Here is a 27,295-nt window from a genome sequence, read left to right as displayed (position 1 = left end):
TTTAGGAATTAATGAACAAAAAGAAAATATCAAATGAAGGTGGCCTACCTGTACCAGATCTAAAATTATATTATAAAGCAGCATTTGGTACTGGCTAAGAAATAGACTAGTTGATCAGTGGAATAGGTTAGGTTCAAAGGACAAAATAGTCAATAACGTTAATAATCTAGTGTTTGACAAACCCAAAGATCCCAGCTTATGGGGTAAGAACTCACTGTTTGACAAAAATTGCTGGGAAAATTGGAAATTAGTATGGCAGAAACTAGGCATTGATCCACACTTAACACCGTACACCAAGATAAGGTCGAAATGGATTCATGACCTAGGCATAAAGAATGAAATTATAAATAAATTAGAAGAACATAGGATAGTTTACCTTTCAGACCTGTGGAAGAGGAAGGAATTTGTGATGAAAGAAGAACTAGAGATCATTATTGATCACAAAATAGAAAATTTTGATTATATCAAATTGAAAAGTTTTTGTACAAACAAAACTAATGCAGACAAGATTAGAAGGGAAGCAATAAACTGGGAAAACATTTTTATAGGCATAGGTTCTGATAAAGGCCTCATTTCCAAAATATAGAGAGAATTGACTCTATAAGAAATCAAGCCATTCTCCAATTGGTACCAAGGATATGAACAGACAATTCTCAGATGAAGAAAATGAAACTATTTCTAGCCATATGAAAACATGCTCCAAGTCATTATTAATCAGAGAAATGCAAATTAAGATAACTCTGAGATACCACTACACACCTGTCACATTGGCTAGAATGACAGGGAAAGATAATGCAGAATGTTGGAGGGGATATGGAAAAACTGGGACACTCATACATTGTTGGTAGAATTGTGAATACATCCAGCCATTCTGGAGAATGATTTGGAACTATGCTCAAAAAGTTATCAAACTGTGCATACTCTTTAATCCAGCAGTGTTACTACTGGGCTTATATCCCAAAGAGATTTTAAAGAAGGGACCTCTATGTGCAAGAATGTTTGTGGCAGCCCTCTTTGTAGTGGCCAGAAAATGGAAACTGAGTGGATGCCCATCAATTGGAGAATGGCTGAATAAATTGTGGTATATGAATATTATGGAATATTATTGTTCTGTAAGAAATGACCATCAGGATGATTTCAGAACGGCCTGGAGAGACTTACATGAACTGATGCTGAGTGAAATGAGCAGGACCAGGAGATCATTGTATACTTCAACAACAATACTATATGATGATCAATTCTGATGAACATGGCCCTCTTCAACAATGAGATGAAACAAATCAGCTCCAAGAGAACAGTAATGAAATGAACCAGCTACACCCAGCAAAAGAACTCTGGGAGATGACAGTGAACCACTACATAGAATTCCCAATCCCTCTATTTTTGTCCACCTGCATTTTTGTTTTCCTTCATAGGCTAATTGTACACTATTTCAAAGTCCGATTCTTTTTGTACTGCAAAATAACTGTATGGACATATATACATATATTGTGTTTAACATATACTTTAATATATTTAACATGTATTGGTCAACCTGCCATCTGGGGAAGGGGGTGGGGGGAAGGAGGGGAAAAGTTAGAACAAAAGGTTTTGCAATTGTCAATGCTAAAAAATTACCCATGCATATATATTTTGTAAATAAAAAGCTATAATTTAAAAAAAGAAAAAAAGAAAAGAAAGGAAAAAAAAGTTCCTATTTATACTTTAAGAATCCATGATTTTGCTCTAACTCACTAAAGATTAGAGAAATGCAAATTAAGGCAACTCTGAGGTACCACTTCATCTCTCAGATTGGCTCAAATGAGAGGAAAAGATGAAAACTGGGACATTAATACATTGTTGGCAGAACTGTGAAATGGTCTACTCATTCTGGAGAGCAATTTGGAACTATGCATACCCCCCCCCCTTTTTTTTTTAAATAACTTTTTATTTACTATATGCATGAATAATTTTTCTGCACTGATCCTTGCAAAACCTTTTGTTTCAACTTTTCCCCTTCTTCCCCCTCCTCCCTTAGATGGCAGGTAGACTAATACTTATTAAATATGTTAAAGTATATGTTAAAATACAATATATGTATACATATCCAGACAGTTATTTGGCTTGTGCATACCCTCTGATCCAGCAGTGTCTCTACTAGGCTTATATCCCAAAGAGATCTTAAAGAAGGGAAAAGGACTCACATGTGCAAGAATGTTTGTGGCAGCCCTTTTTGTAGTGGCAAGGAACTGGAAACTGAATGGATGCCCATCCATTGGAGAATGACTGAATAAGTTGTGGTATATGAATGTTAAGGAATATTATTGGTCTAAAAGAAGCAATCAGTAGGCTGATTTCAGAAAAGCCTAAAAAGACTTACATGAACTGATTAAGTGAAGTGAATAGAACCAAGAGAACACTATACACAGCAACAAGATGTGATGGTCAACTGTGATGGGACTTGGTTCTTTTCAACAAGAAAGAGATTCAAAACAATTTCAATAGACTTGTGATGGAAAATGCCAGTCCAGAGAGAGAATTATGGAGACTGAATATGGATCAAAGCATAGTATTTTCATCTTATTGTTGCTGTTGCTGTTTGGTTTTTTCTCTCTCATGCTCCCCCTGCCCCTTTGATGTGATTTTTCTTGCACAGCAGGACAAATGTAGAAATATGTTCAGAAGAATTGTACATGTTTAACCCATATTGGATTGCTTGCTGTTTGGGGGAAGGAGGGAGAAAAATTTGTAATACAAGGTTTTTCAAGGGTGAATGCTAAAAATTATCTTCAGAGCAGCTGGATAGTAAAGTAGATATAATGCCTCAGTCTGAAAGCCAAAAGGACCCGAGCCTCCTCCCAGGCTTGGAGAGAATACTCTAAAGCAGAAATGATGGGATATCTCTACTGGGCTGCAATTTCAGTGAGGTAGCTTTGGAGGCCAGGCAATAAATTTCTTACCGTGCTGGAGCTACTTAAAAAATTAAGACCTTCAATACACATTTCCTTTAACTTTCTCCTTGTTTTCTGTTTTGAGATTCATAAAATATCCCAGGAATACCCTGGGCTAGAGAAAGACACAATCATTTTTGCTGCCTGAGGAAAAGACCCTGACTAATTGGAATCATGACAGAATTCCTGCTTGCTGATTCAAATCTCCCAGGACTCAGAGCTATTTACTAACTATGGTATGGCATGAGGGCAATGAGACCATAATTATAACTGGTAATAGATTAGGGACAAAATACAGAATCCCACCAGGCCCTTATAGCAATACTGCCCATGCTTCCCAATGCAGAAAACCAAGATGCTCTCTCTCTTCCTTTCTCTAATATTTTCTCATATCTTGAGAGAATGCTCAAACTCCTTTACTTCTATGTCTAAACCTTCTCCCAAGACACCTTATTACTTCCCTTGCTTCCTCAATCTTGTACTACCTTTATCTATCTTGAAGTCTTTATGCACAATGTATTCCATTATTGTAATGAGTTACTCTTCAACCTCAACTCCATTTCCTGATGGCCAAGTCCTCAAGACACAACTCAGGCGTTACTTCATCCACAAAGCTTTCAGTGATGCTGACTTCTCTTCAAATTTATCCTAGTACTCATGGGGAGCTAAACTTGTGTGCTTATCTACCTTTCTCTTATGTCATAATTATTTGTTGAATTATTTATTTAATTGATTGACTGAACTCTCCCCATCCTTATGGTTTAGCTTCTTAAGAGGGTCTCTATTATATCTATCTTCCTATTTCTAGTCCTTATTACATGGCCTTGTACAAGGAGATAAATAATAAAGGTTTTAGCACCAGAATAAAAATAAGTTGAGCCCACCTCAGGCTGAAGCAATCCATAGAAAGTACTTGAATATTTCTCAAAAGTGAGGGCGTCCTGGAAGCTAATCCTCTCAGACCTACCTTCTTCTTCAGTTTGTGACGAGCTCGCTTGGCTGCCTTGGCACTGTTGAGGGGTTTGGGTTCAGTACTGTTGATATAGTCCAGCAGTTCATCCACATCCCGATGGTCCACAGCTGGTTCACCTGGGCCACTCCCTGCCAGGCCCATCTTCTGGGGCAGCTCCTCTTTCCTCTTTGTCAGCCGTGAGCGCAGCTTCTCGCGGATTTCAGCATAGTTGCGACTTGTCGGGGCAGCGGGGGGCTGGAAGAGGGGCGTCCTGATGTTAGACTCCGAGCTTGGGAAGCCCACACCTTTCCAGCCCCCAATGCAGGCTGTGTAGTGAGACATAAGAACATTCTTCTTTCCAGCACTAGAAGCAAGGGCCAAGTGGCACCAATCCTGCCTTAGTTCAAAAATCCAGCTTCTACCCTCAGCAGACTCCACTGAATTCAGCCCGGAATCTGAGTCCAGGTAGGACAATCCAGAGCTTCCCCAGAGTGGCACAGCTTAGGGTAAAGAGAGCCATGCAAAGGACCCAGCTAACTAAATTGCTCCCTCTCCCTGTCTCCTGTGAAATCCAAGAATTCACTCACCGCATTGTGTCCAAAGAACTCGCAGTAGCAGCAGTCACAGAATTTCCCATCTTTCTGAGTGGTGGAGGAGGAGGTGCAGGAGCTTCGTTCTGAGCTGCTGTCCTCATCCTCTCCAAGCCCCTCATCTGCATCACATGACTGTGGTGGGTGGCAGCCAGTACCATTTGTAAACTTGTGCCCCTTGCATCCTGGGTCTCTGTGGAGAGTAGAAGAAAAGAAGCGAGGATGTGTTAGCAGAAGCCAAGATGAGGCAGAGGAAGACACTTCTGTGCCATACCTAAGGCCAGCTCATTAGGTCATATTTCACTACCCAACACCCTTGATAACTCTAAGTCTGATGATCTATACTACTACTGGGTTATTAAAGCTCAGAAGAGTCCATCCCCCAGACCAAGTGTGTCACAGAGTTGCTTCAGCAGCTCTCTAGATTTTCCTAGGCACAAGTAACATATTTAGCAATTTCAGAACAGACAAAACTAACCAGAAAGGTCTATACAGGACTCAGATTAGGAAGGAGGGAGAAAGAAAGTTAGTTTTGGTATCTCAAGTAACAGCTATAGTAACAGCTAAATATTGCATTTATCATGTACCAAGCACCATGCTTTATAGTAATTTACAACAATTACCTTACAGAGGCCAGGACCAAAGGCTGAGTTTTAGGTAATAGATCAGCAAGCTGAAAATAGGATCCCCATAAACATATATGTATATCAAAAATTAGCAATTTAAACTTCAATCCCTTCCATGAAAGACAGAAAAGAATGGGACACTGCTAACAGCAACTAGGTTGGGGGAAGGAAAGTTCTGAGAATCTTGACTATATCTCAGAATCTATACCGATCACTTCTTATTTTCTAGTTCTTGTTTCAGGGAATACCATCCCTCAGTTTCCCTCCAAACATTCTTTGAACTGTTTTCACATTACCTGACCTTCACAGCCCCATCTACTACAGGTCCACTGATGCTTTTACCCACTAACCTGTTAGTGCTGGGAAGCTGATGTGAGGCAGCTTGAGGGATCAAAGACCCAGTGCAATGCCCGTTGCAGGGGTGATTACACCCTGAGAGTGGAGGAGGCATCTTCAGAAGCGGCATGTTGGCAGAGGATAAGTGAGGGCTCTTACATGGTACTGGGCTATGTGGGGCAGCAACGGCAGCAGCAGGTGACTCAGAAGGAGTCTTGGGCACTGGAGCATGATTGTTGGGGGCAGGTGTGGGAAAAGGTGATGCCTGGGCAGTAGGGGTTAGGTGGGCATGGGGTGGAGATCCAAAGGGTCCTGGGTGAGCAGGGATCAGTGATGCTGGTGGTTGGGAATGACCGGTGGGACTATTGGGGGGAGCGGTGAGGTCTGAATGCCGGTGATGATCAGAGGAGTGGAAGGCCTCACCTGTAGGCAGACAGGAGTAAGAAGTATCAAAGCAGGTCAGGAGGAGAAGGGGAGTCAGTCACTTCCAAAAGGAGGAAAAAAGGAAGGCACAAATGATAATTTTCACTTTTGCAGAATAAACAGTTTTCCTATGTAGGCACACGGAGGAGCAACAGTAAGTTTATGTATGGAAGGAAGATAAGTCCTGAAAATAGCCAAAGCTCTTATAACAGTCTCCAAACTTGGGGGTGAGGGTGGGGGTGGGGGAGAGGGACCAGGAATTGGACATGAGTCTTTGTAATGAATCTCTGCCCAAGAGCAATCTGTGATCAAAGGAGAAAGGACCTTGAATGCCCTACTCATACTGATAGGCTCCAAAAATATTCTTGGTCAATTCCAATTCCATTCTGAAGGGTGCTGGTATCTATGAATTTCATTATTATTATTATTTTTAAGTCCTAAGTAGAAAAAACACTGGTGTGTGATCTTTTAAAGATTCCAAAGCTTCATCCAGGAAGTCTCATTGCAGAAGCTGGGAGTGTCATCTTCTTAGGGCAATTAAAGTGCAGATCAGAAACTGTCTTAAGGAAGGGCAGAAAACTAGTCCATCCACAAGGTTTTACAAATCTTGAACAGTAGATCAGAAAAGTTAGATTGCTACCAGTGAGTAAAAAATCAGAGATAAGATATTCAATAGGATCCAGCAAGATGATGTTATAAGAGTGACTGACTTCTAAGCATTGTAGTCCTAATACAATTTAACAAGCAAGAAGAATACCAGGAAAGGGTGATGGATTCCCTAATGTGAAATGAGGTTCAATATCTGAGTTGGCTATAGGCAGTCTGGAATGTGTTTGACTCTTGGAAAGATGGATGAATGCACCAAAGAAGCTCTTCTTAGCCCAGGGGACCTCAGAAGTAGATACTAACACTATCCCTTCTTGTTTGACAACAAATAGAGGAACAAAGAGGTCATTCTTCCCTCATATTAGGAACCAATAAAACAGCAGGGGTTAGACCATGTCTAGGGCTCCAAGAGAAGCTGGCATGACCCAAAGTGGAAAAAAAAGGTTCTAAATCCACCATTTTCCAACTGTCAAGGCTCAAAAAAACAAAACCCTCCCACAAACAATAGTGAGGAACAAGACTCAATTCTCAAGATCAAGAGATCAAAGTCTAATCCAGAGGTAGCGGCAAGAGGCAAGGAAACAGAAATATTTCCACTTCCATCATGGCAGTAATTTTGAGGCGTGGGCCCCTGCTCCTCTGATATGTCCTGACAGCAGATACAGACCTGGTGGGGATAGATTTCCCACACAAGGTCTTCAACTGCTTGGGAAGTGTTTTTGCAGAACTCAAGTGCAGGAGGGAGAGGAAAACCTGGTAGGCCCTCACTGGAAACCACCTGAGAGGAGAACACCTGGCTGCAGTAGCAGGTCCTAAAGCCAGGGGCCCTCAAAGTGGGAGGCTGACTGATGCAATCTGGAGATGTGAGTGGGAGTGAGGAAGGAGACTGGCATATTTATTACCTGAAATAGAAGCAGAGGGAAAGGAAGATTTCTCCTCTGCAGTTTAAGGGGTCTTTTCAGACACTTCATAGAACTGACTTTCCCAGCTCAACTTTGAGCTACCTCCAACTCTGAGAGGTAGAAAAACTCCAGAATACTCAGGGGCTTCTGCACAAAAATAAATATGAGCAAAACCTCCAAGGACTCTCAGAACAACACTGTTTTTGTTGCACTCAGCTTCTCAGTTCAGATCTGAAGTGTGCTTTTTTCTAGGCCTTGAGGTATTGTCTTAGAGTCTAAAAAGAATTTTCCAATCCCCAAATCCCTTAACAATTAATGCCAGCTCCAAGATGCCCATCTGATCTATTGATCTCCTTTGGGAAAGAAGAGAATGCTGTTATGCCCATTTTATAGGTGGGGAAAATGAAGTTAAGGAAGGGATATTCTCTATCTAGATAATTAAAGCAGTATATAGCAATATTAGTGTTAGAATCCCAGGGATTTCTCTCTTGGGTCCCTGGTGAATATATTTCCTGCATCAATCCCTTTTCCCATTTGAAAAATTTACTCTTTTATTACTTTTAATAATCCCATAAATCTATGCAATATGCAACAGTTAACAGTCATTTAATACAAGGTATTTTTGTGGGTGAGTCCCTTTCACTCTAGCTAGCCAGGACCTAGATACTTCATGGCTTGTCTATCAATTATTCCTTTAGGAGAGGGCAACGGACCTGGTTGTCCAATTGGAGGGAGAGGGCTCTGGTGAGCTTGAGACTCACCAGGTGCAGCAGGAGGGCCCCCCATCGAGGGGCCCTGCATGGTACCGCCAGCCTGCTGGGAGTTCCAGAGGCCTGAGAGTTTGTGTGCAGACAGGAACGAGCTGGGATCCCAGTCCCCTGAGTTCCCATGGCATGAGGAGGAGGAGGACGATGATGACGAGGAAGAAGAGGAGGAAGAGGAGTGGGAACCACCCCCACAAGACTGTGACTTGCAGGACGTGTGTGATAATGAGACCTGGAGGAAGGGGAAAAAAATGATCAACACAGAGCACCTTACTTCCTGAAAAAGCTCTCTGCTTTCAGTCTCTCAGGAAAGGAGGCCCTTTTGCAAGAACCTCTGCTATGGCCCAAGCAACATCTACGATGATTCAAAGAACCAAAGAAAATCAACATCCCACTGCTCTGCTGCAGAAATAAAACTGGGCCCAAGAGGTAGACAGAAAGCTGAGCCAGGAGTCAAAGGAGTGCCAGGAATCTTGGTAAAAAGGAAACAAAGACTACTTAGAGAACAGCCCACTCTGGACAGGTGCCCTTGAGGGAACAGTCAGGATTGATGGGCTTGCCAAAAGGACTGACAGGCAGATCAGGCAGGTACCCTAAAACTAAAAAAACCCGGTAATGGTAGAAAATTTGGAGGGAAGGAAGGGAGATAAACCAGACTTAAGTATCAGTATGGCAGGAGCCAGATCACCAAGCTTTGTAACAAAAAAGCCTCCAATGGCACATGCTTGATTTTGTTTAAAGGATTTTTATGGGGTTGGTCCTTTGAGACTTCTTGATGTGGCTAATTTCAAACCTTCAAATCTTGTCCTCAGCCCTCTATAGGGTCCTTATATTGCCTTCCATGAGGCTATAGAATTGACCAGAAGAAACAGGGAGGAAGCATGATACAGTGGAGAAAGCATTAGACTTGAGAATTAAAAGTCTCAGAAGACCTAGCATTGAGTCCCAACTTTGCCACTACTTGTGTGACCTTGGACAAATAACTTCACTTCTATAAGACTCTGTTTTCTCCTCTGTAAAATGAAGAGGTTGGTCTAAATTGCCTCTAAGGTCTCTTTTAGCCCTAATATTCTATGAAGTAGCAGTTACTGGACCATGCATGTGCCCTCTCACAGGGTTGTCCCAGGGGAGTAAAAGACCACCTAGTCATCTCTCCTCTTTCCAAAACCTGATTCCAGAGTTTTGCTGCTACCTCAAAACAGTGACTCCAGCCTCTCAGTGCATGGGTCAATGGAGTCTTCCAACAGAATCACCTAAGGGGATATATAAGGAAGCATATATCCCCTCAGAATAGAAATTATAAGAACTTTTCTGAGCCATCTCCAACATTTTCCCTCACATGTCTTGGGACTGGGACAAATTCTGATTTACAGGCACTTTCCCTGTACTTGTAGGACATCATGTACCTACCGCCAGGGACTGTTCTTGAAGAGCCTTCCTTTCTTCATCCTCCACACTCTTTCGGCAACTCTGGCAGATCCACAGAGGCATCTCTCCCAGCAGGTTCTGGACGATCGTTGGCACAAAGTCAGGTGGGAGCCTCTCCCCAGAGGAGACCAGCCCATTGTGGGACGGGCCTTCCCAGTCCTTGCGCTCCCGATGACACAGCAAGCAGCAAGTCTGCACAGACTCGTTAGAAGTTGGGAGGACCTATATGACAGACACAAACAAAGTTTCTCAGGTGATGAGGCTATGGGGAGGGAAGACATCTACTGGGGACCAAGTAGTCAGGGCAGGATTGCTGAGAAGTTAGGAAATTTCAGCATAAAGAAAAATGACCAATTCTAACTAAAGCTCGTTATTTAACCAGTTGATTCTGCAGATTACATACATAGTAATTAGCATGTGATTAAAAAAAAATGATAAAGTAGAATTCAATTCTTTGGGGAAGAATATAGGATTAGAACCAAGATAACCATACCTGGCTCATCCTAGCATAGCCCACCTTGCATTCACTGTAGAGATCTAGCCATATGGATCTAATCAATTCAAACTGGGAAGGGTAAGAGGGAAAAGGAGACATGATGGAAATCCAGTATTTTAACTATAAACCCAACTCAAGAGACAAAATTTTCCATGTTCTGTTCAGCACCGCACTGAGGACCCCTTCCTAAAATTGTCTCGCCCCAGGGTACTAGATACCTATAAAGAATCGAATCACTATATCAACTTCTCCAGAAGAAATCTAGTATGGGAAATGCAATATTCCCAGTGTAATGTCAACTCCTCAAATTGGGCCCAGTTACAGAAAGTTTGCATTGTTATTTTTTGGTTTTGTTTTAATTTGCAATGTACAGTTATATTGGCACACATTCCTACAATTTATTCCCTGGATAGCTTATTACCCCCTTATTACACAGAGGGGGAAAAGACACCTCTAAGTAGTTTCCAAAAGAGTAACAAAATATCTCATGTTGTAGCAGATATTCCAAAAACAGACACTTAGGAAGGAGTTCAAGTGATATAAAAGTGATGTTTAATACTTCCATGATGCTACTCATAGAATCTCTGAGAAGAGTTCCTTTTGGGAAGCTAAACAGCAATTCAATAAGTACTGCAAAATAACATGTCTTGAGCTCAGTAATGGAGAATGGTGTGTCTAATGAAAACTTTGGAGGGCATTCATAAGTGTTGAGTCCAATGAGAACTGGAAATTTTTCAAAGGAAGCACAGAATTTAGTGCTGGAAGGGTCATTAGAAATCATTCAGCCTAACATATTCAATTAAAAATGAGTAAAGCAAGGGCTCAGACAAGTGAAATCAGTTGTCCAAGATCATACAAATAGCAGAGCTGAGACCTGAATCCAGGACAAGGGACTTCAAATATAGCGAGTATTCCTTTTATTCTACCAAAGACACCACCATTTGGACCTCATAGCTATGAGATAGCAGGCACAGGCATGGAGCTGACTTTGGCCCAGCCACTTCCTACACAATAATCATTAATCATCTGACCTCATCACTAGTTCATTGGAAATCCAGTTTACTTTGAGGACAGTATTAGGAAGCTTTCTTTTAAATAATTATATACATAACTTCAAAAAGAAAACTGATTTAGCCAAGTTTTACAAGTATTCATACTTTAAAAAATGAATTTCTACACATGGTATTCCACAACTTATTAGCTACTCCTCTGTATCTCCTTTTCACCTCTGCATTTAAAGATCTATTTTTTTCTTTCATAAAAGCAGCTTACACTTATATAGTGCTCTAGGGTTTCCAAAGCACTTTTCTCATGACAATTCTGTAAAGTCAGTAGTTTTAAGTACTATTATCTCTATTTTAATGATTAAAAAAAACCCATAAACCTGACCTAAAGTGATTTGCCCAGCTATTAAGCAAAAGAACCAAACCTCAAACCCAGGTCTACTGACTCCAAATCCAGTAGAGTATCCTTTTTATTAGGGGCCATACTACCTCTATTAAGTAAAGGTGTATAGTTCTTTCTGGTCCTACTTCTCTTTGTATTAGTTTATACCATTTCATTTCAATATTTCTTTGTAATTTTAATATTCATTTTAAATGGAACTGTAATCTATTATATTAATCTACTATAGTTTTTATTTAGCCATTCACTGTTGGACACTTAGGCTGCTTCCAGTTCTCTGCAATTACAAAAATATTGTTTTCTACATGTTTGATTATTTTTTTTCCTTTATAATACTCAGAGAGTACATCTCCAATAATAGGATTACTGGATCAAAGGATTTGATTATTTTGGTGATCGTGTTGCCAGACTGTGGTCCAAAATGAATTCTAACAGTATACAATTCCAATTATATGTATGGATTACCATTTCTTCTCAACCCTGCCCAGTGTTGAGTTGTGTAATGTTTAGTTATCACACTGGAAGTGACTGATTCTGATATTTCTCAATAACTAGGTGCCCAAGAGGAAGAGCCCAAGACAATACCTACATCACATTCCCTAAAACGCTCACCTTGGTTTCAGGACACACAGAATGTCATCCCATGGGAATTTGACTTGAAGGTCCCAGCTATTTAGGAGAGAATAGCAGAAACACAAAGGCTAGGAAGCTGTGCTATCTCAGTCAAGGAGAGGATTTCTCCCTCTACCATCCCTTTCTTTATCCCAGGCCCTGCTTCAGGCACCTTCTGATTTGTTACATCCTTCCCACCAACCCAACCTCCCCATTTCCCATCTTCCCTCCACTGAGCAATGAGCTCCAAAGCCCACAACACAGGGGCCTCTGCTGCCCCCAACAGAGAGCCCTCATTCTGCCAGGATTTTATCTCACCAGATGTGTGCCATGGGAAGCAAATTTCAGCCCCCTTCATTGCTCTTTCTTTGCTCTCACACAATAAACCTGGGTCTCAAAGGTTCCTTCATTTCCTAAATGGCATTAAGCACAGAAGGCAGGTGGCAGCTCTAGTAGTCACTGAGTATGACAGCCATGGAGAGCATAGTACCAGACCAGAGAAAGGTCCCCCATTGTCTGCTGAAGGCAGAGAATCCCTGGACAATAAGCAGCACCATGGAGGAGCTACATGAAAACATATAGTGCTCTTGAGCTGAAAGGGGTAGGAAAGGTCAGAGGCCAGAGAGGAAGCTGAAGCACACAGAGAGAAAGGTGTTTTCATTCCCACTGCAGTAGAGGCACTCTCAAGAAGCTAAGCAGGATTTTGTCCACTTGCATTTTTGATTTCCTTCTAAAGTTATTTTTACCTTATGTCTAAGTGATTTTTCTTGTGCAGCAAAATAACTGTATGGATATGCATACATATATTGTATTTAACATATACGAGTCTGCCTGTCATCTAGTGGAGAGGGTTGGGGGAAGGCGGGAAAATTTGAAAAACAGGGTTTTGCAAGAGTCAATGCTGAAAAATTACCCATGCATATATCTTGTAAATAAAAAGCTATAATAAAATAAATAATTTTTTTAAAAAATTAATTTCTTATAAGTAAAATTTAATGAGAATCATATTAAAGGTTCAGAAAGAAGAGAAAGAAAAAAAAAAAAACGAAGCTAAACAGGAGATTTTTCAGGAAATGGGCTTTTTAGTCAGATATATTCCCAAAATTCTAGATAGAGGATTATAGAACTGAATGTAAAGGTTCTTAGAGATTATCTAGGCTCAACTCCTTCATTTTACAGATGAGAAGAAAAATGAAGAATAATGGAGAGAAGAGAGGCAGTTTCATCCAAAATTACAGAGGTCAAATCCAGGAAAGCAGACATGAAGCATTATCAGCCCACTCCTTAAACTAATGAGCACTGCCACGTGGTTATATTTAACATAAATTTCTCCTTTTTTGTGTCTATATAGAAATGTGTCAAAATGTATGTATGATGCATGCATATAAACATTACAATCTCTATTTTAAGTGACAAATATATAAATACTATATGCTTCAGAATATTACCTAAGAGCAAGGATCATTCTTGTTGAACTATGGAACAAGTAAAATCTGGAATGTTCCTAAGGCAATGGATGAAGAAATGAAAGTATATATAACCAAATGTTCCTAAGTCACTGGTTTGATTCTTTTCACAATGGTCTGGTTTTAGAACTGAAACCTCATTTTGAAAGGGCAAGCTCGGTTTAGCAAGCAAGGAGCCAAAAGCACATGCCTGTGACAAATGCCAACCAAGCAGTTGGGATTGGGGGTGGGGTGGGCAGGGATCTGGTCTTCCTCAAGATATTCTGTGACAGCTGTGCCTGTCATGTTGAAATGTACCATCTTGTTTCCTCTAATCTTCGACTACAGTAGTATGAGAAGATTGGATTCTCTTCCTCAGACACAAGGGCTTCCTCTGCCTAGGAGGGGTTAGTTATACTCCCTGCAGGTAGGAATAGAGTACCATTTCCACTTCTACCCCTATCTGGCCCTTCCAGCTATCTACTTAGGTAAGGATGCCATGCTACATTAAAGGAACATTAATACCTTATCCAAGAAGAAAATATACCGAACTCCCCAAAAGAGAACATATCCTAAAATCAGTCATCTACCCAAGTGTCTCTATCTCTGAGGGGAAGATAAGGAATTGCAAACCTAGCCCAGGCAATTAGCATTGCTCTTCTATAGAACCACCCTTGAGATTTTCTATGGCTGTCAAATTACCCTTTGGGCCCTTCTCCTTCAGAGTGCCCTATTTGGAATTTCCTTCCTAGAAATAAAAGATCTGGTATTATGACTTTTTAACTTTGTCTGGGTTACTCTGAACCTAAACAATCAATTCTGATCACCATGCAACACTGCTTAGCCAATCCTTCCACTAATCACTGATAGGAGCCTTGGAGAACATTTAGCCTAATCCCTATCTGAGCAAGAACCTCAATTACAGCTTCCCTAGTAAAAAGTCATAGACATTCCACTTTTAACAAGAGGGAGTTCACCATCTATGGAGAAAGCTCATTCCACTTTTGGATAGCTCTAAATATTAGAACTTCTTTTTTATATCGAGCTGAAACTTGCTTTTCTGAGATTTCCACCTGCTGCTCCTAATTCTGCTTTTGAAAGCCAAATAAAACAAGTCTAATCCCTTTCCTAAATAAAAGCCCTTCACTTGAAGACAGTTATTATATCCTTTCCCCTGTCTGCCAAGTATTCCCTTCTCCAGACCAAACATTCTTAGTTCTTTCAACTAATCACAGTATGATATGGCTTTAAATTCCCTCACAATAATCCTGAATGACATCTTCTAGAACTGCTCCAGCTTATTAATGTTCTTCCCAAAAAGTAGTACTGAAAATTGAAAACCTAATTCTACAAGTGATGGGACCAGACCAGAATATGGCAGGAATATAGCCTTACTCATTCTGAATACAAAACCTCAGGACTCAAGATTTTTAGTTGTCAAGTAACCCTGTTTATTTATATTGAGCTTACAATCCACTATAACCTCCAGGCCCTTTTCACATAAAAATGGTTTCTACTGTACAGGTTTAACATATATTAGATCACTCTGCTGTTGAGGGGAGGGAGTGGGGGAAAAGGAGAGAGAAAAATCTGGAACACAAGGTTTTGCAAGGGTAAATATTGAAAACTATCTTTGCATATATTTTGAAAATAAAAACCTATTATTTAAAAAAATAAAACAAACAAAAACCAAAATGGTTTCTATCCACATGCCCAGCATTGTACTTGGTACAACTGGTTTTTGCTTCCAAATGTAGGATTTCATAGGTATCCCTATTTAATTTTATCTTATTATATCAGCCCATTTATTCTAACCTAAGTTATTTTTGGATTTTAATTCGATGTATAACATAGGTTACATAATACATTAGCTTTTTCTAACTTCTTGTCACCCATAAATTGGATATTGTCTAGCTAGGTCTTTGGCTACTTCATCAATACAAATGAGTTGAATAGGACAAAGAACAAATTCCTACAGTATTACATTAAAGACTTCTCTTTAGGTGGTTTTGGATCATCATTCTTTGGGTAAATGAGATTAAAATCATTTCAACTTTCAAGTGGTTCCATATTAGCCTTATTATCAGTAAGAACATCTCCCCCCTACCCTCCACCAAAGATACTTTAAAACTTCGATAATATATAATAAACATGTAGGGAACTTTGGAGATCACCTTTTTTTTTTTCTTTTTCTGAGACTGGGGTTAAGTGACTTGCCCAGGGTCACACAACTAGGAAGTGTTGAAGTGTCTGAGATCACATTTGAACTAGGGTCCTCCTGAATTCAGGGCTGGTGCTCTATCCACTGCGCCACCTAGCTGCCCTGAGATCACCTATTTTAATGTCCTCATTTTATAAATGAAAAAAAATGAGTCTCTAGGAGGTCAAATGGACTGTCCAAGATCACATAGATAGTAAAAACTGCGATTCAAAGTCACATTCTTTTTTTTTTTTTTTTTTTGCTGAGGCAATTGGGATTAAGTGACTTGCCCAGGATCACACAGCTAGGACTGTTAAGTGTCTGAGGGGACATTTGAACTCAATTCCTCCTGACTTCAGGGCTGGTGAGCTATCCACTGAACTATCTAGCTGCCCCCTCAAAGTCACATTCTTTTGAAACCAAAAATTAGAAAAGGTAGTGGCCTTGACTATCAAATGCCTTGATGAAATATAAGTATATAATACTTATGGCTTTCTTTGATCTAATATTTTATTATCAAAAAAGAAACTAAGGTTAGTTTTATTGGTATTTTTTTTTGTTTTCATATAACTTACATTTTTCTACAAAATGGTAAACAAAACACTCTGGTTTCTAGAAGTGCTTAATTTTTCCAAAAATTTCATCAAGCGTTGTGGATGAGGAAACACATTTGTCTCCAATTTCTTTGAAGGGATTCAGGACTATGGGTGTGGAATAGTACATATACTGACAAACTTAGCTGATGTTAGTTCTGCTCAACTTCACATTTACCCTTTTTCTTTTTTATTTTTTGTTATGAGATCTGAATTGCTGGTACGTATTCAGAAATTAAGGCAAAAATTACATCAATATAATTTTAAAAATTATGTTGGATAAATGGGTATAATTTATATAATACACATATATGGGCAAAAAAAAAAAAAAATCAATAATAAACTCACCAGCCTCCTTGAAAACCAGAACTTTTGCCTCAAATCCTTTGATAACTCCCAGATCAATTACATATTCGAGTCCTTTCAAGTATCCTGGAATATAGTTAGTCTGCTCCTGATAGCAATAAAGACACCTAGGTGCTTTCTTAGCAAATTCCTATCTGGAGTTTCAAATTCCTATTGACTATTTTCCCCCTATAATACCTAATCTAAAGTTCACTGTCCTTGGAAGAAAAACAAAAGCAAAATAAAGAGTTTGAACAGTTCTACCTTTTCTCTACAACCTGTTATCATAATTCCACCTATCTTGAGTAGTATTCCCCAGCCCTTGGCTGATCTTTTTGCCCTCAGCAACCCACCCCTTCTTTATTCTTAGCATTCCCTGAAAGGTTCATTTCTCTCTAGGTTTTCACATATCTTAACATTCTTTTTATTTAGGAGGGGGTAAGGAGAGGTGGCAATTGGGGGTTAAATGACTTTTCCAGGGTCACATAGCTAATTTAGTATCAAGTATTTGAGTTCACATTTGAACTCAGATCCTCCTGACTTTAGGGCCAGTGCGCTAGCCACTGCACCACCTAATTGCCCCACATTCTTAATATTCTTAAAGGACTTCCATATGTATTCTCAGTTACCTGCTCTTGCTTCCACCTTCTGTACATGTCTTTTAAAAAAACCTAAACTGGTCAATGAATTCCTTGTATAGTCACATCAATCTACTTAGACAATTGTACTTTTCTTCATTTGGTTTTTACTTTCAGAATTTCTTCCATTGTTGACAGCTGCTTTGGTATGCATCTTAGGATCTTCTCTATTTTCACACTTTTAGTTGCTCTCAGGGAAAATCATATTTTCTCCAGGTTATTGTGCCCACAGTTCCTCACTTTTTAAAAAAAACAAAACAAAAAAACAACATTAAATATTTTTTCAATCAGTAAAAATCTGCCTTTTCAACTTCCCATTTTCCCATCTCCCAATCCTGACTTTTTGCAATTATTCAAAGACCAAGGAACATTTAGCTCCTAATCCTACCTATTGGTCTAGGTTCTGGTGAACATTAGATGCTTCAAAGATTTCTCCCAAGTTCTCACCCAAGATTGAGCCTAATGACTTATTCTGTTCCATCTTGGCTGCATTTTCAACTTTTTGTAGGTCCCTTACTTCAAATACTTTAAAGATCCATGACTCCAAAAGTATGGGTGCTCTATCTTCTGATGCAAATCACAAACTTTCTCTGCCTGAATAGACAGACTTTATGAGTATCTGGGTCTAGAAAAAAAAAATTACATGGTGACCAACCTCACGATGAGCCTATCTCAACTTTACTAGCATGGACAAAAGATAATTTCTAACAAGGAGCATATTCAAAGGCTTTCCAAACTGAGCTGACCTACAAAGGCATAAGCTTTAAGAACCCAAGACCACTTCCAAGATCATCTGATGATGTAGAAAAGACTTTAACAGAGAAGTGTCCATACAATGCTTTAAACATTAAAACTCCTGTGCTCCGCCCATTTAACAAGTGTTCCTACAAATAAGTTCTCACATTTTCACCAATCAGTGCTCCTATTACCCATTCTTCTTTCCATAAACTAGAATAGGATAGGAGTTAGTATAACTAATTTCCATTCAATATATATGTAGTTATCTGTCAAAAAGTCATTCAGAAAAATTTTCAGAGACATAAGGCAAATGTCTTGGCATATCAAAACAAAAGGGACCACTGCCAGATAACAATTTCTTTCTTTCGCTGAGGCAATTGGGGTTAAGTGACTTGCCCAGGGTCACACAGTTAGGACGTGTTAAATGTCTGAGACCAGATTTGAACTCAGGTCCTCCTGACTTCAAGGCTGGTGCTCTATCCACTGCACCACCTAGCTGTCCCTAGCCCATTCTTTTTCACTCAATATTGGTTCTAATCATAGCTTCAATAAGGGAAAAGAAGCATGTTACTGCCAGTTCCCTTCCTTTTCAGTGAATTCTGAATCCCATCTCTAATCTTTAAAAAGTTGTAAAACCCATCTCCCAGTGACTGTGGGGAAACTTTCATTTCAAGCACTACTATGTCACTAGTGCAGGCTAAGGATCAGTTTTCTTTCAATTACAAACTGTTTCTTTGAAAACCCAATGGCATGCACAAAAAATATTTCACAGTTTTCAATGCTATTATGTCTTAGGATGGAAATATATGGGCAAGATGATAGGGGCATAAGGTTATCTGACTGGACCAATTTCTCTTCTTACTTCAAGTATGGTTCCCTAGAAACCTACCACTCACAAAAATGAGCCTCAAACTCATGGAGAACACAGGTATAACATGTTCTCACTGGTTTACCAATGAAGAGTACAAATGTCTCAGAGGTACAAAACAGGCAGCAAACATCCATTGTCTGTGACAGAAAACAGTGGTACACTCTACTCACAAGTAGAGAACCTACTATATTTCTTGTCAGGATTTATTCCACCAAATATGAATATGACAATTACTTATACCCAAAAGCCCAGCATAATGGTTAACTAGCCCCTTCACCCTATCTCCCTACAGTTCTTTCCCTTACCTGGATGCTAACCTCTGAACTGGTCAGTCCAGGAATTTTCTGAACATCTATCTAGATCTGGGCAAGCATGAAGAATCAACTGATTTTGGGGGGTGGGGGGGGAGAAGATGCCATATATCTTCAGGTCTACTCAAGAAGTCATCTTGTTTCAATCCCCTAATAAAACCTGCTCTAAATCAGGAACCTCAGAGAAAACTGAACCTAACCTATTAAACATTTTCTAGACCTCTAGATGCAACTCAGTTTTGTACAGACCAATCATTGAACAACTATTTATTAAGCACTTACATATCAAGCACTGCACTAAGCATTGGAGATACAAAGACAAAGCAAAAACTGTTTCTGCCATCAAGAAGATCAAGAGCTCATCCCCAGGGCATAGCCTATCTGTACTGGATTCCAGAGTGAATAAGAAGCCACAGAAAGGTCAGCTCAAAGGCACTGCAATATTGAAGACCATTAACTTTCAGCTATGCTTATATTCTTCAGTTTTCCAATATAGCCCATCAATTCTCTGACACATGAGAAAGAAATCCTAAACTGAAACATTTTGATCAACCTTCTGAAAATGTTACAGAACCAAAGGAAGTTGGTGACAATGTATCTACTTTGTTCTCTGGTTCATTCACAGAGTTTGGTTTGTGGTAAAATAAGATTTAAAAAAGGAAAGCACCATGCTACATTTACAATTATTTTTCTTTTAAATCTGTTCTTGTAGCAGTATCTTGCAAAAGTTACGTAAAAATCATAATCTCCCAAAAACTCCTTACAGTTTTAGTTTTGTTTTTTTTTCCCCCAGGAGAACAGAAACTGGAATTAGGCTAATGAATCCTCACCTCTGCTCTCTGACCAATCATCAATCATTTGATTTCCTTACCTTTTAGGTAGTACCTGGAAATCTTACTCATCTGGTAATGGGAATAGACTGTATTTAAAATACATTAGTAATCCAAGGAGGGGAAAAAGCTCAAAGCAAATTTTAAAATTCCTTCTTACATCGTGAATCAAAGATCTAAATCTCAGCCCTCCTGGACAAGCTCCTTGATCTATAACAACCTTCCTGATTCCCAGGAAGTTGCTAAGAGCTATCCTGAGGTTTAATTCTTACTCTCAACACTTAAGATTGTAGTGCTTTCTACTGTCTATCTACCCAGGTTACTTATACCTTCGGAAGCTAATAATTAATGTGCAACAAGAAAATGGTATTTACACACATATATTGTATCTAGGTTATATTGTAACACATGTAAAATGTATGGGATTACCTGCCATGGGGGGAGGGAGTGGAGGGAGGGAGGGGATAATTTGGAAAAATGAATAAAAAAAGAAAAAAAAAAGAAAAAAAAAAAGATTGTAGTGCTTTAGCTTCAAGATCTCTTTAGACCCAAGATTCTACATTTGTTTGTTGAGGACATATCCAAGTTGCATAGTCTACCCAATGGTTCTTCAATAGGGTCAAAATTCTTCTTGAAAATGTTCTAAGCAAATTTTTTCTCTCAGGCACTCCCAAATTTCCCCAAAATATTATCACTAGCAATAGACAATAGCTTCAAGGTTTTCTTTCAAAAGCAACTGGAATGACTCAATCAGCAGTTTGAAGCACTCCTTTCTAAGGATTCTACATTCACCATTTTCTTGCCAGCATACTGCCTAGTAAACTAAATGAAGAGTAATCTCTTCAAAAAAAAAAAAATGTATATGGCAATAATAAATGATCTCCCAGCACCAAAGGCCTCCATCCTCAACTCTGCCACAACATTTTTTTTCTCACCCAACCCAGATTTGGGAACTCTTCAATGTCTGGCTAAGCACAAGTAACTGTCTCAATCAATAAATACCCCCTTAGAAAGTAATGGAAGAATAAAACATCAAACCATTTCTTTGGTCTTAGTCTCTAGGCAAAAAAAGCAGAGTACTGATTTATCTAGTCATGTACTAATCAATAGAAATGATTTAAGTCATTCTTTGAAGAAGGGAGTAAACAAACAATAGGTCTTACTTGGCTAATATGTTTTGGACCTAGAAGACAAACCAAAAGCTTAGAAGTCAATAGAATTGTCCAGCTTTTATAGAAAGTGTAGTAAAAGAAATGTGTTTTGATGAGATAATGGTCCCTAAATTCAGAGCAAGACTCAGACGAGGTCCAGTGATTATCCATAGGACTGTCCATATCCTAAAAGGCGATGACAGCTAGCATTTATCTACTTCTTTAAGGTTTGAAAAATGTTTTGCAAATATTCTCATTTGATCTTCATAAGCAAGATTTTGCATTTTGCAGAGGAAACTGAGGCCAATGGAAGTTAAGTGATTGACTTAGGATCAATCACACAGCTAGTATTAAAAGCTGGATTTGAACTTGGGTCTTCTTGACTCCAGGAATCTATCCACTGCATTGCCTAGCTACCTTTATACTCTGAAAAGCCCACAGAGAGCTGGATATATTTGGACTGCCCATACAGAGGATAAGCAGACTTTCTGGTGTCCATCCTCCCTTCCTCTGCCCCTACTTTCCATCTCCTGAGATATTTGCAAGAAGCAGAATCCATCTACAATAGTCTTAATGGCTGCTGAGAACCCACCAGGCAGTTTCCTCTGCTGTCCATAGCAGTTAACATTTTTTGGTTGCAGACTCTTTTTTCCAATTTCTCATGATAGTGAAATAAAATACTAATGAAAAAGAAAAATGATGTGCACTTCTGTGGGTAAGCCCAGGCAAAAATATTCAATACCAACATGAAACTGCAGAGTATCATGGTGCTCTAGAAGCTGGGATGTATTGAGCCTCAAAGTAATTAAGAGTATTGAGACATTTAAATTTTTCCAATGAAAACTGTAAATAGCCATTACTGAGCTATATCCTAAAAAATAAAATAAAATAAACTTCAACACCTTTAAGCTTTTCCATAACTGCCTACACAAGCCAAACCAACATTCCTACTGAAGCTGCCAAATCAGCTCTAGGAGACAAGACAATTCAGTACAAGTCAACATGTGGAGAATCTGCAGCAAGTACATTGCCAATTCATTAGCTGACAACTTAAGCTTTTGAAAAAGAACAGTACCTAGCAAATCTATTTCCAATGATCAATATTACATAGCCTTCTAGCAAGAAAGACAGACCTGCCCAATCTTGTTTAAAGAAGATTTCCCATCTTCACAGCTAACATGCTATTTTCAGGATTCAGTAAATCTGTAACTAAGAAACTTTAGGGTATTGCCATCATTTGAATTAAAGAGGGCACTGCTATCACACTTTTACAATACAATGTTTAGGCGAGCAGAGGAGCATTTCAGCCCTAGAAGAAATGAGTTCATGTCTTTTGGAGCTTCCAGCATAGGACTTAATTTGTGACCAATGCTATCAATGCAAAAGCTATGCAACTTAGCTCCATAACTTTGCTCAGTTCTGCCTCACTTAAATCCAATTCACTCGCAAGTCAAGACATCACCCTCCTGATGTCATTGGTCTTCTTTGAGGACAAATAAGTCATACACTCACTCCCATGTCTCCATTTTCTATTTCCACTGGAGCAAAGAATATTTTGGCTATAAAAGGTGCAGACTTGTCACCTCTCAAGATCTTATCATGACTAGTATAGCTAGGAAGGGAAAAATTACAGAGAGAATTTGAATGCTAAGGGCTTTTAGTAGGAAAGATTTAAGAATTAACTGATAAGTAACAGCCAATTGCACTACAAGAATTGGGGGAAGGGGAAAGGGAAATTGCTAAGAGTTCATAAGATGATAGAATACCTGCAACTCAAGCTAAAATAACAGGGTCATACAATTTCAAGCAGAAAAGGACCTCAAGGATCATATGGTTCCAATTCCCTTTATTTGACAAATATGACAACTGGAGCCAAAGTAAGCTACTTGCCTCAGATCACACAAGGCAGTAAGTTCCAGGATTTAAACCCACTTACTCTGACTCTAAATTCAAACAGCAATCTAGGGGAATGCATGCTAAATTAGTCAGAAAAACACTAGGTTCAAATCCTAACTTTAATATACTTCCTAGTAAGTCATTTCACTGTTCTGAATTTCTGTGTCTTTAAAATGAGGGTGACACTTGAACTGATTAGTTCACAGGAAAAATACTTTTAAAATAGGAGCTAGATATGTTATTATTTCCATTTCACCCCATTATAAACAAGAGACACAGTTACTGTACTAGCCATTTATTCTCTAAGACAGGTGAATTCCTTGACTTTTCTATAACCAACTCCATATCCAGAAGAAATCCTTCAGTACCATGGGATTGAGGGACATTTAGACCCTAGTATGCTTCTATTTATTTACAGGCAACAGCTCCCAAATAGAAACCGGATTTCAGGAGGCTAATCTCTTGAAAAATGTTTTAAGATGCTTTCTAGTAGAAGCAAATGATACAGCTTCTTCTGAGGCTCTTTGCTTTGGGGGGAAGTGTTCAGGTAAGAGCAAACTGTTAGAAACCTAATAAAAGGCAAGTTAATGGAATTTGTATCTGTAATCTTAAGATTAAATCCTACATAGAAACTGAACAGAAATAAGACTCCATATATAAAAATCTCAGGATTCCTCTATAATATGATTACATATTGGATATGTAAATGAACACAAAATAAGCTAGTGAAAAGAACATAAGATTTCAAATCAGAAAAGCTGAGTTTGAATTCTGCCCATTCAGTAAGTAACTGTGCCACCAAAGGCAGATCATTTTTCTCTGAATCTGTTTCCTCATCTATAAAATAAGGCAATTATAGGTTAGATGATTTCTAAGTCTCTTTTAGCTCAAAGATCTATGATCCTCTGGTCATCCATTGAGAAGGAAGTTAGAAGGGGGTGAAAACCCTAAGATCTAAGAGGAACACTCCACAGAAAGGAATTTAGAACAATAAAACAATTTTAAAAACATTAATGCAATGATTTCAAAACTATCAAGATACTAACTACTCTGTGAATGGGAATGGCATAAGAAGAGTCTAGGGAATTGTCTCATCTAGAAAATAAGAAAAACCTAGTCTCTTGAGTCATTTCGAACTAGACTGGGCAAAACCCTGGAGGATATACTCAAGGGGATCAGAGGCCCAAGGAGAAAGGGGGAGTGGAGAAAGACCAGGATGATCTAATAATAACAATAATAGTCTTTTTCTCATTTTTCATTCCTGATTCATGGCCCTGTAATCCTCGTTTTGAAAAGTCTCACAAGAGTGTATTCCTAGGGTGCAAACTTGAGAGAACCAAAGGAAGCCCATGCCAACTTTTCAGGTAAGCTGAGAGTAATTGCTAGCATAGTAATTTAAAAATAACTTGGTAATGAGGGTCTTAGGAGTGAGGTGATCTTAGCAGAGGCCCCACCAAACCCTTTGCTTCCACTCCTAGAGAGGACTCAGTATAAATGGCTAGTTACAAAGACTACTTGTCCCTTAAAAAAAAAATTTGTCGCAGTTTAATATATTTAGTACTATTACAAAGCTTCTGGTTAATATGCTCAAGCAAAGGCCTCCTTTTATCCCCTATGCATAGCACTGAGAAAGTGAAAAAAAGCAGGTGAATGATAGTACTTCTCTGTCTGTGTGCTTAAATCAGAGAACAGCCTCCCCAACTAGGCTTCTGTGCCTCAGCAGAAACCAGGAGGAAAAAAGAGAAGTTTTAGCATCATACCAATTGCTCACATGGCAATATTCTGTCTGAAGGCAGGGCAATTAAGCCTCAGGTAGGGTCTCAAACCAATTTACACGGGATGAATCTCTCACCCTGAGCATCAATGATCAGTGTCCTAATTTTTTAGAAGTGGAAAGATAGATGGGATATTATGGGATGGAGAGAAGTTATGCAACCTGAGTAAGACTGAAATAAATCACTAGGAGAACTGGGAATCCAGAACCGATCATTCACAGCTAAGGCCACTACTATAAGGCCTGTTTGTGAGAATTGGGAACTTATTTCCCAAGAGGACTACAAGACAACTACCTCCTAATAATTTTTTGACAAAAGCCAGACTAAGGCATATATTCTAACACTTTAAACTCTTGAAATACATAATGAATTTCTATAAAAAATACTTTCACCATGAATCTATTTTGGGAGACCTGCAGAAAATCAGAGAAAAAAATTGTTTTAACGGCTTATGATCTTAAAATTAAAAGAGGCTGGGAAGATAAATGGGTTTTAGAGAAGAGCTCATAGCCACCTTTGACTTCTCAATAGCCCCCCAAAATAATCCCAATCTTTCCATGCATAATTCTTTCAGCTATAGTAACAAAGGTGACATACTCTGCCTGCTCCCAGGCCCACTAACCTCAAAGGAAAAAAGAGCCATCAAACACTCCTCTGCTGACAGATGTTTGGTTCTTGCAGTACAAAATGTATCTCCATCCCACCTCATCCAGTGCACACAGCCCTCCAAGTCTCCTTCGGATTGCAGCCTACCTCTCTTCCACAAGGTTAATTCCAGAATTCTTTGTTAAAACAAGCCGAGGGGAAGTCTCCTGTCCCTGTGATTCTCAAGTGTCTCCTGGAGAATCTGTAGCACAGGCAGCGCAGCCTCCCAAATACCTGAAAAGGCACTGACAAGGTACCCAGCGCTTTGCCCCTGATTTCATCTCCTTTGCCTGAAAGCATCTGGATCAACAGGCACAACTGGAGCTCCCATTCCTTCCCTCCCTCACCCCCCAGTCCTCAACTCCAAATTCCAGGCATGGGGTCTACTGATAGCAAGTCAGACTCCTCTTCCACCTCCTCTCCTGGGGGCAACTTCTACCTTCCCCTGACCAAGATTCGCCTCAACACTAGGGTGAGCCGTGGCCGGAGCAGCGGTCCAGCCCCGACAGACCGTGGCAGCGGAGAAGCCATTCTCATTTTCTCCCTCTCCCCAGGATCAGCTGCCAAGGAGGGGCCGAGGAAAGAGCCAGTTGGCCTTCGGAAGCTGGGCGTGGGGCTGAGACTCAGGCAGAGAGGAGGTACTTGTCCCCGCTCCCTCCTTCCCCTCTCCCCCTACCCCCATCCAAGGATCGGATGGCAGTGAGCGGGTGAGAAGCCAGCTGGCTAGCACAGCCCGGGTGTGGGACTGCGTACCCCCAGCCCTCGAGGTCGCCCTCCCCTGGACCTCCCCCGGGCAGGGGGCGGGCAGCCGGGCTCCTTATCCCGGCGCCCCTGCACCTGAGGACTCGCGCTCCCTCCCGGACTCTCGGGCAGCGGCGACCGGGGAGGAGGCGTGTGCGGAGGGACTGCGAGGCGGAGGGAAGGTCACCCTCCAGCTCGGTGGGGCAGCTGCCAGGGAAGGGGCAAGGGGAGGACCGCGGCTCACTCGCCCCTGAAGCCCTGCCCAGGAGAGGAGGCAGAGCCCGCCGCGGGGCCACCTGCAGGGGGGCGCTGCCCTGCCCAGCCCGGTCCTGCTCGGTCCGAGCTGCAGGCGGGGATGCGGGGCCGCAGGGGAGGGACCCGCCCGCCCGCCCGCCCTCGGCGGCCGCTCCAGAGCATACCTCAGGGGCCGGGCCCTGCTCCTCCTGCTCCGGCTCCTGCTCCGGCTCCGGCTCCGGCTCCAGCCCCGGCTCGGGCCCGGGACGCACGGGCTCCTCGCAGCCGCCCAGCGTCACTGCAGCCGCCTGGTCCGGGAGCCCCGCGCCAGCGCCTGGGCAGGGCGGCTCGGGCTGTGGCGGGGGCGGGGGCGGCCCGACGGTCCGCTCCCTGCGGGCCCCGCCGCCGCCGGCCCCGCCGCCGCCTCCGGGCTTGTTCCGCCGCCGCGTCATGCTGCCTGCCCTGGGTCACCGCTCCCGCCGCCGCCGCCGCCGCCGCTCCCGCCGCCACAGCCGCTCCCGGAGACAGGACAACAGCCAATATGGCGGCGCCCGCGGCTCCCCCCCTCCGCCCGCTGCCAGCAGGTTAAAGGTCACGGAGCCCCAGCGTCTCCGCCAGCCCTGAAGCCGCAATGGCCGCCATGATGGGTGAGGGCAAAGATATCGGCGTGCTGGGGGCGGGGCAAGGGGCGGGGCATCACCCAGGTCCTCTCGATCTGAACGCGGGGAACCCTAGAGCCGCTCTCTACAGTCTCAGCGGGAGAAACTTGTCTATCTGGTCTTGCATGAAGAGCGGGACGGGATGAGGCGCGGA

General features: G+C 41.0%; 1 protein-coding gene across 10 annotated transcripts in view; it reads right to left on the bottom strand.

Annotated features, from left to right (window-relative positions):
* Nucleotides 1-27,000, bottom strand: part of FAM193B (family with sequence similarity 193 member B) — a 50,397-nt gene extending 23,397 nt beyond the window's left edge. For 5 of the 10 annotated variants that reach the window (XR_012486713.1, XM_074292253.1, XM_074292254.1 and 2 more), the window contains exons 1-6: nt 26,668-27,000; nt 9,540-9,779; nt 8,127-8,361; nt 5,449-5,857; nt 4,470-4,665; nt 3,898-4,137 (exon numbers count right to left, since the gene is read on the bottom strand). Coding sequence is in view for 9 of the 10 variants with exons in the window: in XM_074292253.1 (XP_074148354.1) it covers nt 3,898-4,137; nt 4,470-4,665; nt 5,449-5,857; nt 8,127-8,361; nt 9,540-9,779; nt 26,668-26,934 (1,587 nt within the window). In the remaining variant the exon portion in view is untranslated. Of the gene's footprint in view, nt 1-3,897; nt 4,138-4,469; nt 4,666-5,448; nt 5,858-8,126; nt 8,362-9,539; nt 9,780-12,069; nt 12,127-17,281; nt 26,143-26,667 lie in introns of those variants that run through there. The other 5 variants (XM_074292259.1, XM_074292260.1, XM_074292251.1 and 2 more) reach the window with 5 other exon arrangements.
* Nucleotides 27,001-27,295: the final 295 nt, after the last annotated feature.

Source organism: Sminthopsis crassicaudata, chromosome 2 (assembly GCF_048593235.1).
Source record: "Sminthopsis crassicaudata isolate SCR6 chromosome 2, ASM4859323v1, whole genome shotgun sequence".
NCBI lineage: Eukaryota > Metazoa > Chordata > Mammalia > Dasyuromorphia > Dasyuridae > Sminthopsis > Sminthopsis crassicaudata.
This window is presented reverse-complemented; position numbering and strand designations above follow the sequence as displayed.